At 38.4% G+C, this 12,616-nt stretch overlaps 1 protein-coding gene across 1 annotated transcript in view; it reads left to right on the top strand.

Annotated features, from left to right (window-relative positions):
- TRPA1 (transient receptor potential cation channel subfamily A member 1) overlaps positions 1–12,616 on the top strand; it is a 98,608-nt gene that overhangs the window by 21,670 nt on the left and 64,322 nt on the right. The window contains 2 exon segments of the mRNA XM_030553265.1: positions 3,168–3,304; positions 6,499–6,547. Coding sequence (XP_030409125.1) covers positions 3,168–3,304; positions 6,499–6,547 — 186 coding nt within the window.

Below are 12,616 nucleotides of genomic sequence, written 5' to 3'. Positions count from 1 at the left end.
ACCAGGGAGAGGAGGTTGGCCGACGGGATTTCCTGCGACTGTAGGGCCTATTTCCGTTCCTCCGTCTGCTCACGCATCCGGGCTGAGTTCCTCTGGGCGGCGTCCACTGGCTCCCTTGACGCCTTCGAGGAGCAGTGGGCGTTGTCCGGGGTTCTCTGCTCGGTGTCCCCATCGGGTTCCCTTCGTTTAGCCCTATGACCTCACTCCCGATCCTGTTTTTTTCATTAGTTGTCCCCCGTAATTATTTGGTGTCCCAGACCTGTGGGTCCTCCCCTTCGGCTGGGGGAGGCCCTTTAGAAGTGGGCGGGCTTTGCCCGCCCACCCCCGCTGGATGCCAATAGGACCAGTATATTTGCCCTCTACCAGACTCCTGTACCACACTGGTCTGGGTCTCTCACAGTCTGTAAATAATATTTTACATATCAATATTTGACAATATTCCTATCTGACAATGCTGCCAAATGGGATCACCTTCATAGGAAAAATGATAGTGTAATCTTTCCATTTATTTATGTAGGGCTGATTTTGCAGTGCCTATGCCTATGAAACTTGACTTCATTTGAAGTTTTGCCTGCCTTGGGCCCTTGTATATTTACTGTGCATGCAGTTCAGTTATTAATCAGTCATATTTTCAATGTAAATTTTCTCTGTGGAATTTTTCTGTACAACAAGAGTAAACTGTTTATTCAAATGAAAAGTTTTATTTGGGGATCAGAGATATGTTGTTTTCTTAAACTCAGAGGTGGCATTGTGTTTTGAGTTCTGTTTTAATTCTGCAGTAAACCACACTGAGTTCCATTGATCGAAGCATTAGTCCACCAAAATAAATCTCAATATTTACCCAGAAAAATGTTTTTTTTCCCACCAATTTTCACCTGTTTTTGTTGTTGTAGTAATAAACACTGATAAATTCCTGGGAAAAATTAAATACAAACAAAAAATGAAGAGCCCTAACAATATACTTGTATCTGTTAGAAATATTGTAAGTAGCTTTTTTCCATTACAAACTGTATCCTGAAAAGTTTTACACACAGAAATAATGCAATTCCAAAGATAGTTAAGGGAAATTAAGAGGAATAAGCAAATAAGCCAAAATAAGGTTTCAGGTGAAATTTGTAAATAAATGGAGAACCAGAGATAGAGAAATACACGAAGACTTTTCCACATGGCAGGAACTGCAGAAGAGAAGACCCTCCCTCCACCACTGGTTAGATTGCATAGGTCAGCAGAGAGTAAACTAAGTGCTAGATAAGTGGTGTCATCCAGGAAAGTAGAATGAGAAAGGTTCCTGAGGGAGATTGGAGCAAATCCAAAGACAAGAAGACTCCTACAAACAAAACATGAAATCCTGGCCCCGCTGAAGTAAATGGCAAAATTCCTGTTGGCTTAAATGGAGCCAGTATTTCACCACAAGAGAAGGTAGTTGTGAACTAGATTCTGAAATAAATGTTGTGACAGCAGAGCTGTTTGAAGGTAATGTGGTTGTGAGAAGATGGGGAGCAACATGCTGAAGTCAGGAGAAATCCTCAGCTGGCTAAGGCAGTTTCAAGGCCCCTTTTGTACTAGATGAAGCAGTGTCAGAAGCTGCTCCTTAATTCTGAAAGCCAGTTGTGAAGCCGAGAAACACTGTGAAATGTGAGGATAGTCTTGAAAGCAGAAATATTACTGGCATGGACCTGTGTTCTGAAGTGCACTTCCAGTTATACAGTTCTTGACAGCACTTTGCTGGAAGTTGGGACATTTAAAACAATGTATTTCTGTTAGAAAAACTAAATGAAAAGCATATGGTATTTACCAATAGTTATTTCAGCGGGAAACTTTGCAAAAAAGGCTGCAGTGACAAATGGGTTGTTGAATGTCTCAGGAGGACAAATTATTGACCAGACCCTGTTTGTCCTTCTCATTCAAGCTATCTTATTGACCTTCACAGGATTCCTTGTGTGAGTAAGGACTACTTACATTAGTAAGGATACGCTGGATCAAGCAACATTTACTCACCTAAAGACTGTAGTACTTTTTATATCTAAAAAGTCAAATCCTGCTCATCTCATTCTGACCACTAGTCTGATTGTAATCAGTAGGACTACTGGTGTAAATAAAACTAGAAATCCTACTGATTACAATCAGACTAGTGGACCTGTGGAAGCTGGAGAGGAAGAGGGTTTGCTACAGAATTTCTGTTAATGTGGCTAAATGTGGAACAGTCTTATGTTCTTCATTCAGTTTTCTACCAAATACATATTTCTGATGAGAGCCCAGAACCCAGACCTGAATCAGATTACTTGTGTGAGTAAATTCTACTCATGTGAATATGGAATACTCATGTGAGTAAGGATTTGCATGGCTTGGCTCCTAATGACAAAAAGGTGTGTCTTTCCTTTATGTATTTGTTGTTTGGATATGTAGTATCTAAATGAGATCATCTGGCAGTGAAACTGTTAATACAACACTTGTGCTTTTCCTTTTTGGTGAGTGGATGGTGCAGGGAGTATTTAAGCATGGATATGGCATCATGGAAAAGACTATCTCAATTCAATAAGACTTTCTGGTCATTAAAAGTTATACATGTGCAGCCAAAAGGAAAAAAAAAGACCGCTCAGACATCTATCAAGGGTGGATATGATTCACCCAGTCAAACAGATCACATATTAACATGGATAATAAGGGCTAACAAGCAAACAATTACTTTTATAAAATGAAGAAATTGGAAAATATATCTCAGAAAATAAATGAAATATAATAATTAACATGACAAAAAATGACTATTTTTTCCTGTGAGAATTGTTGTACCTGTCTACCTACAGATGATTTCCTCTGCTTTAGCTTCCAACCTTCAAGGCTACTCAGTGTGGCCATTGTTAGTCTAGCTACAAAGGACAGCTTGGACTTTTTCACAGTCCATCTCCATCTCTCAGCTCAAGGGGCTGCTGTTCAATGACTAAGAGTATTAGGTAGGCCTTAAAAATGATCTAATTAATACTGCATTATTCCTAAATTTCTGTGGCCTAATATGCAAGAGTCTAAGTGTATGAACTGAAATGTAGTCTCCTGCATGGCAGTTCATGTCACTGAAGTCAGGCTACCAGGCTATGACTCATCTTTTAAGCAGATTGAATTGATTGAAAATTAATTTGATTTTAAATTGTGCCTTATAATCCTGTTTGCAGAATGAAAAATGTACAGCTCTTCATTTTGCTGCCACCCAAGGCGCAACTGAGATTGTTAAATTAATGATGTCATCCTATGCTGGTGATGAATCTATTATTGATGCAGTAGATGGGAATAAGGAAACACTGCTTCACAGGTAAGAGAATCTTTGATGGGTTGGATCGCAGAAGCCCCCTGGGAACTGCCACCCGATGTGCTAAGAATACTTCTACCCCTGCCTTCCCTGCAGCTCAGGACCCCAGCACGCTGTCTTGCTGAGCCAGACACACCTGTCTGCTCCAACAAAGACCCAGGGTCTGAATTACTTGCCCCAAAGCTGCAGGTTTACCTGAAAGCAGCTAACAGAAGCGTGCTTGTCTTTAACACTCAGATGTCCAACTCCCAATGGAGTCTAAACCCAAATAAATCCGTTTTACCCTGTATAAAGCTTATACAGGATAAACTCATAAATTGTTCACCCTCTATAACACTGATAGAGAGATATGCACAGTTGTTTGCTCCCCCAGGTATTAATACATACTCTGAGTTAATTAATAAGTAAAAAGTGATTTTATTAAATACAGAAAGTAGGACTTAAGTGGTTCCAAGTAGTAACAGACAGAAAAAAGTAAGTCACCAAGCAAAATAAAATAAAATGTGCAAATCTTTGTCTAATCAAACTGAATACAGATAATCTCACCCTCAGAGATGCTTTAGTAAGTTTTTTCCTCAGACTGGACACCTTCTGGGCCTGGGGATAATTCTTTCCCCTGGTACAGCTCTTGTTCCAGCTCAGGTGGTAGCTAGGGGATTCTTCATGATGGCTCCTCTCCCCCTTTGTTCTGTTCCATCCCTTTATATATCTTTTGCATAAGGCGGGAATCCTTTGTCCCTCTCTGAGTTCCCACCTCCTCCTTCTCAATAGAAAGACACCAGGTTAAAAATGGATTCCAGTTCAGGTGACATAATCACATGTCACTGCAAGACTTCATTGCCCACTTGCCAGCACACACACATACAGGAAGACTTATCAGTAAAACACACCCATCTGCAGACAATTGTCCTGGTTAATGGGAGTCATCAAGATTCCAAGCCACCATTAATGGCCCAAACTTTGCATAATTATAATAGACCCTCAGAGTTATATTTCATATTTCTAGTTTCAGATACAAGAGTGGTACATTTATACAAATAAGATGATCACACTCAGTAGATAATAAACTTTGTAATAATACTTTACAAGAGACCTTTTGCAGGAAGCATATTTCAGTTACATTATATTCACTCATAAGCATATTTTTATAAAATCATATAGACTACAATGTCACAGAATCTTCTGACATCATATTCATAATCACTGTTTCAGTTCCAACAATATAACTTCATATAACTAATTAGAGAATACAGGGAATGTGCATCCACATCTGGAGGGATTTCTTACTGATATGTGGATTAAGGAGGTAGGTGATCTCACTAGGACACAGTGTTAGATGCCTGGAGGCCTGTGCCTAGAGTCAAGACAAGAGAGAGAAAGAGAGATTCTGGCATCTCACATGGTACATTCAGCAATGTACACTGCCTCTTTGAACTGGAAAACTGCTCTAGTGTAGGATCAGTGGGCAGACCAGCTGAAAGAACTTGCAGTACTGGAAAAGGGATACTCGTGGCAAGATAGAAGAATATGACATTTTGGAACTATCAAAAGCCTCTTGAGGCACCAGACCCAAATAAAATGCTAAACTTGGTTTAACAGGATTTAGTGGACCTTCCCAAGAAAATATATGAAGAAGGAATGTCAAAAAATGCACTGGAGTCTATTTCACTGTTCTGTAACAAAACCATTTAGAGCCTGATTTTCAGAAAAATCAGAGTACAACTTCACATCCATGCACAGTTACTATGACTGCTTATGCAAATCAAGAATTTGTAAATCGCTATTTGTACATGTAACTGCATCTCAGCCTGGAGTAAATTAAAGCAGCAGCAGTAGCAAGATTAGGATTTTGCTGCTGAAGAAAGGCAGGGAAATAAGAAAGCAGGCCATCTGCTCAACATCAGATGATTTTTCTCACCACCCAATGAATTTTGGATGAGGAATGTGCCACCAGGCATCACAAGAAGAGTTCATTGTTAACAGGCTTCCTCAGAAGACTCCATAAGGTAGATTGGCTCTCTAATCTGTTAAGAGCAGCAAGGGTGTGTGAGATGAGACCCAGTTAGAGTCCTGGTTTCAGGCTTCAGTTTGAATATTTTACAAAGCCTATGTCCTGTTATCTTGGAGTTTCTTTTGTCCATATGCTAAATATTTGGTCTTCCTGGCAGGAAATATTCCCTGTATATAGTAGAAGTCTCTCCACACACTTGAATCACTGATATTATTTTTAAAAATCACCCTTTTAGTACCATCACTTCTAAGTATAATGTTCTGCAATCTATTAAATAACTCCACCAATGCATCAGCTGGTATCTCTGAGAAATTTTATCACCTTGATGCTGGAATTATGTATAGCTACATTACCCTGAGATCACCTGTTGTAAAATTTAGTGTTAAGCCTTAATGGAAAAGAGATGATAATTCTTTAATGTATTTTATCAGAAATGCAGCCAAGTCCCAATTTCTCAAAACATTTTAAATTTCTTTAACTTCATAATTTTTCTGAAAGTCCTTGGTTCATTTTATTTTTTCCCTACAATATTACATTTTAGTATCCTACTGCGGCATTAAACTTCAGATTTGTACACTATGCAAATATTTAAAAAATATCTTTTGTTAAGTAAATAACACTCCCCCTCCTGAGGTATGTTTTAATTCATTCTCTAGTTTTGTTATGGAATTGATTACCACAGTCAGAATATTCCCTGAGCAGAGTCAATGCAATTACATAGCCTGAGCTGACATTCTGTACACATCCAAAGCTTCCAGTTAGGTCAGTGGGAGTCCAGGTGCCGTATCCCATTGAAATCATTTGGAGTTTCAGGTGTACACAGAATAGGTTGAGCCCCTGCTGCATAATATGTTGTATCGACATTTTATGGTATTTTAAAGGTACTAATTTCTGGTTGCATTGCAGTAATAGGAGTTTTACCATTGATTTTAAGGGGGGCCAGGATTTCACTCAATGAATTTTTAGCATATCCGTAGAACTGAACATGGTTAAAAATCGAAGGTCCACAATAATTTATTCTATGAGCTATTATGAAGGAAGCATTTTTAGGCTCTCTTTCTCTCTGTTTATATAAAGAAAATTATTTGAAAGCACTAAAAGAAGGCAGCAGATGTAGAAAAGCATTGGCCTTTACTTTTAAAGTTCATTGACCTTTCTAAAATAACTGTATGTTTTTCCCCCACAGGACTGCATTATTTGATCACTATGAACTGGCAGAATATTTAATTTCAATGGTAAATATTTAATCAAGGAATATATTAACAAAGATTGTTGCTAGCTACTAATGCAGGTTGTATAGAAACAGCTATTAAAGACTTTTACTTAAAAAATAATTTCCTGTTTAGCAAGTACAGGAAATTACAAAAGAGAGATGTTTCTTCAGGAACAGGTTTTTTTGTTTAAATATATTTCATAATACACAGCTGCAGATTAAAGTACTGCTATAGTTATGATTCCACTGTAGCATTCTGTAGGAGTTCATAATGATGCTGCAAAACTGAATCTGTATTTGTATTCGAATTATTTAGACAGAGTTTTAACATTCAGAAATGTTTATAGAATATGCCAGAATGATTCAGGTGACATCACTTTTAAAGTAATTAACAAGGAAAGGAAATTAAATTTAAATATACATTTAATTTAACTCATTTTCTTTTTTCAGAAGTGAAATCTCACACCCATTGTGTGTGTGTGTATGTTACAGGCATCACACAGACGTTTCTAAGTGGGGAAGAGGGTTCATGTGTGGTCCAGCAATATCTTGTACACACACACATATCCCATAGGAGATTTATTGGGTTTGTTCATGGAATAATTGGGAAAGAAAAATATTTTTATATCCACTGTTTACTCTACTATATCCTCTGTGTTAGTACAGTACTGAGCAAATTGTCAGGCGTCAGTAGAGCTATGCCAATATATATTAGTTGAAGATTTTGCCTTTAATGTTGTGTTAACAGACAATAAATATTAGAAATGTTTTAGTCCATACAAGTAGTTGTCCTCATCTTAGGAACTTTAGTAAAAGTGAGATATGGAACCAGGTTTTTTGTTGTTGTTTTTTTAAAACATCAGCAAATGCTGACACTTGGTATTAAACTATTTAAGCTTATCTTTGGGTAGTAACAGGCACATACATGTTTTCACCTGTGAAGGGCAGGCACTAATTTGTGCGTGTGGAAGTCCATGTGCACTAGCAATTAGAGCGTAAAGGATGAAAATCCAGTATTTAACACTGTATTTGTTAAGAATGAACATGCATTCCTATCTGATGTTCTCCAGAATATTTTTGTTGTATTTTTGAGGTCTGACCGAGCTATGCTCAACATAGGACCCATGCTGGGAAGTGAAAGTGACTGTCATGTTCCTGTACCCAATATGGACTGGTCTGAAAACTTGCTTATACACTCCAGATGTGTTCATCATTAGATCCATTAATGCTCTGCCATGTCTGGATGAGGTTCATTGAAATAAGATATTTTACACAAAGTGCCACCTGTGTCTGAGCAGTATAATACAGTTTAGCTCTAGCATTCCATTACATCTTCCCCTTTAAGTTCTACATTCCTACCATTTACAGAATTTACACCAGGGGGTTGGTACTCCTCAGAGGTTATTACATGGGGAGTCGTGAGCTGTCAGCCTCCACCCCAAGCCCTACTTTGCCTCTATCATTTATAATAGTGTTAAATATATTAAAAAGTGTTTTTAATTTATAAGTAGGGTCACACTCAGAGGCTTGCTATGTGAAAAGGGTCACCAGTACAAAAGTTTGAAAACCACTAATTTACACTGTCATGCTGACTTGTAATTTAGTATGTATCAATCTGCTAAGTGTCTCTGAATCATACTGGTTTTCTAGTTACACGACCCAAATGTAACAACTTGGTCATCTGTCTGTCCATTAGTTGCAACAACTGGCTGTAGTCAGTGCAGAATCCTTGAGTTGTCTTCTTTGTTTTCCACATCCAACATCTGTAGAGTTTGCTCTGTTGTTTTTCTCTGTTGTGGAACAAACTCTATATGGCAACAGTTTCTGTTGAACTCTCCACTGTCGATCTTGATTACATATGATCTGAGTGCTGAATTCTTTTTCTTTACGACAGGTTCATCCCTTTTCTCCATCCAATTTGACATGAGCATGGCCACCAAATTCTAGACCTGGCAGTTCTCTAAATGAGTGACTGACATTCTGGGCCGTACAATCCAGACCACTGAGGGGCTGTATCATCCCTGCCCTGCAAACTTGGGTGCCTCATAATGCTTTGCTGCTATAACTCCAACCTGGGCTGCTCACAAACAGCCTTCTAGCGTGCCCTGAGTGTCTGTGTATAGCTGCAACCCGCCAGCCATACATGAGTCACACTCTGGCTTCCACCAACCTTGGGTTACCACTTGCAGGGTGACCCCAAACACACTCCCAGTCCCAGATTTTCCCCCATATCCCTCTCCTGGACAGTCCAGATATATTAGGCCCATTGCCCCTCTAAGGGGATCAATATACAAGAGTTTGGTACCATAAATGGAATTACCCCATACAGTTCAGTATGAAGACAACACTGGATTAGTTTTAATTAAAGAATAAAACAAGTTTATTTAACCACAAAGAGATTTTACATCAGTACAAGCATAAGGTATTAAAGTCAGAAATGGTTAAAAGAGAAATAAAGATAAAATGCTTTCTAGTGCTAAAACTTAACATGGTTCAAGATAAAATTCTTACCACATATTCCCAGCAACAGGGCTGACCAAATTTCAGGTCAAGATCTCTCCCAAAGGTAAATGGGATGGTTTCTTTTGTTGTCTTAGGTGAAAGAGCAAGAGATGGATAGAGAGAAATCTTGAGGTGTTTTTGCCTCTCCTTAATTGTTCAGTCCTCCTCTGCAATGCATTTTCCTGAGGGTTACCTCTGTAAGAACATAAGAACAGACATAGTGGGTCAGACCAAAGGTCCATGAAGCCCAGTATCCTGTCCTCTGCCTACGGCAGGTGCCCCAAAGAGAATGAACAGACAGGTTATCATTAAGTGATCCATGCCCTGTCACCCAATCCCAGCTTCTGGCAAACAGAGGCTCGGAACACCATTCCTGCCCATCCTGGCTAATAGCCATTGATGGACCTATCTTCCATGAATCTATCTAGCTCCCTTTTGAATCCCGTTATAGTATTGGCTTTCACAACACCCTCTGGCAAGGAGTTCCAGAGGTTGGCAGTGCATTGTGTGAAAAAATACTTTCTTGTGTTTGTTTTAAACCTGGTACCTATTAATTTCATTTGGTGGCTCCTTGTTCTTGTATTATGAAAAGGAGTAAATAACACTTCCTTGTTTACTTTCTCTATACCACTCATGATTTTATAGACTTCTATCATATAGCCCCTTAGTCGACTCTTTTCCAAACTGAAAAGTCCCAATCTTATTAATCTCTCCTCATATGGAAGCTGTTCTATACTCCTAATCATTTTTATTGCCCTTTTCTGAACTTTTTCCAATTCCAATATATCTTTTTTGAGATAGAGCGACCACATCTGCATGCAGTATTCAAGGTGTGGGCGTACCATGGATTTATATAGCGGCAATATGATATTTTCTGTCTTATTATCTATCCCTTTCTTGATGATTCCCAAAAATCTTCAGCTGCACATTGAGTGGATGATTTCAGAGAACTATCAACAATGACTCCAAGATCTCTTTCTTGAGTGGTAACAGCTAATTTAGACCCCATCTTTGTATATGTATAGTTAGGATTATGTTTTCCAGTGTGCATTATGTTCCATTTATCAACATTAAATTTCATCTGCCATTTTGTTACCCAGCCACCCAGTTTTGTGAGATCCTTTTGTAGCTCTTCGCAGTCTGCCTGGGACTTAACTATCTTACACAGCTTTGTATCATCTGCAAATTTTGCCACTTCACTGTTTACTCCTTTTTCCAGATCATTTATGAACATGTTAAATAGGACTGGGTGCAGTACAGATTCCTGGGGGACATCACTATTTACTTCTCTCCATTCTGAAAACTGACCATTTATTCCTACTCTTTGTTTCCTATCTTTTAACCAGTTACCAATCCATGAGAGAACCTTTCCTCTTATTCCATGACTGCTTATTTTGCTTAAGACTCTTTGGTGAGGGACCTTATCAAAGGCTTTCTGAAAATCTAAATACACTATATCCACTGGATAAAGTTTATTCCCACTTTGAGGACATTTCATAGTGCTGTTGTTTGCTATGGTGCAGATCTGTTTGTTCCTGCCCCCTTTCCTTGCCAAATAATGCCCACTTGATGGGCGATTGCCCATCAACTTTGATGACACCTGGCTAGTGGTGTCAGCTTGTCCTTTATCTTAGAGAAACTGATTTACCCAGACTTGTCTGGTAATCACATTTTAGATGTGATTTCATCTTATGTTCATAATTTTACATATAATTTTACTACATACATTTCATCATGATATTATTGACCATGAGTTGTTTTCAAAAGATATCTTACAAGACATATTTTGTACAAAGATTATTACAGTAATGTGTAGGGTGTGAATATAGGGGTACATTCCATCAGAGTGATGTCTGTTGTAGAAGTGTTCATAAGATCTTTTAGCCTTTTTATCCAATTTGGCAACTCTCTTCACGTCTGGCCACTTTGGAAATAGATTATTTTTCCAAAGTTGGAAGAATAGGTCTGTGTTGCCTTCCCATCAGGAGTTGTGCAGAACAACATCAAGTAATCACTAATGGTGTTGATCTGTAACTCAGAAGAGCAAGGAATGGATCTTCATGCTGTCAGATTTTCCTGGCTCTCTGTATAGCTACTAATATGATCAAAATCATATTTCATTTGGAATGACTTTTATTCTGCTGCAATGAATTGTGGTCCATTGTACATCACTAATTGTTCCGGAATACCAAAGTAAGCACAAATGCTTTTCAGTTTCTTGATAACACTGCAACATGTTATGTCTTTCAATTACATTATTTCTATATACCTGAAAAAATAGTCCACAATGACCAGATAACGTTATCCTCTGAATTTGCATAAATCTGCCATTAGCCTCTTCCAAGGTCTTTCTGGTACAGGTGTTTGTATACTGTAGTTCAGCATTATCGCTTAAATTGATTTGTGCTCAATCTCCTCTCAAAAATCCAATATCATTCAGCTTCCTCCACATTTCTCACTAGGCCCATCATGGGTGCTATACTGCTGCTGAGAAGGTTGTTGATCTTGGATCCTCTGATCACATGCACTCTGAATGCAAAGCTTTTGTCTTTGTATGTTGTTTCTGTGGTGAACTGGCCTATGCATTTCAGAGTATCTCCAGGGCTAGTCAGAGCTATGTACGGTGTCTTCATCTCTGGGAGGGGTTGAAGGTGATTGTAAGTGCTGTCTGAGGTGAATGAGACATCAGCTCCTGAGTCAATTTTAAAGTCAATTATCATGCTATACTATTCAGGTTCACTGTCCAGGCAGGTTCTATATCACTGCAAGTGATAGGTTCCCAAAACAAGGGCTCTTGATTGCTGTAATATGAGTTAATGCCCAGCTGTAAAATGTCCATATTTCATGCTTTCATTACAACCTGTGCCTCTAACTGGACATTCATCATCTCTTGGGATATGACTTTTTCCACTTCTTGTGCATGTAGGCTGGAATGTGTCCTTCTTAGCCTAGGAGTTCTCTCTTCTTGCATCAGGGGTTTTATGATAATGACTTTTAAGACTCAAGTGTCTACAGTTGCTAAGCTAGTTTCAGGTTTTTAAGTTTGTCAAGTTTCTTTAGGTTTTCCTGTTTCGCCAGTTCAGACTATTTTGCTGTTTGAATAGCTATGGCTAGAATTAAATCTGTCTTCAACTGTGGCTGCTGTGAAAGGTTTTTATCTGTTAACCCAATAACCAATGTTTCTCTGATATATTCATGTTTTGCATTCCCCAAATCAGTTTTCAGCCAATATACGTAGAACTCTTATAAAACATTCAACATTTTTCCTTGGTTCTGAGTTCTCTGGTAAAAACATGCTCTTTCATAAACCACGTTTCTCTGAGGTATAAAGTATGCATCAAACATAGCCAAAACCCTTTAATAGTCATCTTTGTGACTGTCTTCATTAATGTCAAAAGATTGAAAGATATGACCTGGTTGCTTCCCCACAGCATAAATTAAAGACAATACCTGTATATCTTCAGTTTCTTTGTGCAGCTTGGTAGAAATGTAAAATTTTGCATAATATTGTTCCAGTCTGTCCATATTGAAGGTTTATCCTAACTGAAGTTCTCTGGAGCATTGAAGAGTGGCATGTTGATGAGATCCT

The sequence above is a fragment of the Gopherus evgoodei genome, chromosome 2 (assembly GCF_007399415.2).
Source record: "Gopherus evgoodei ecotype Sinaloan lineage chromosome 2, rGopEvg1_v1.p, whole genome shotgun sequence".
In the NCBI taxonomy this organism is placed as follows: domain Eukaryota; kingdom Metazoa; phylum Chordata; order Testudines; family Testudinidae; genus Gopherus; species Gopherus evgoodei.
Note: the sequence above shows the minus strand (reverse complement) of the source record. Positions and strands in the feature narration are given on the sequence as shown.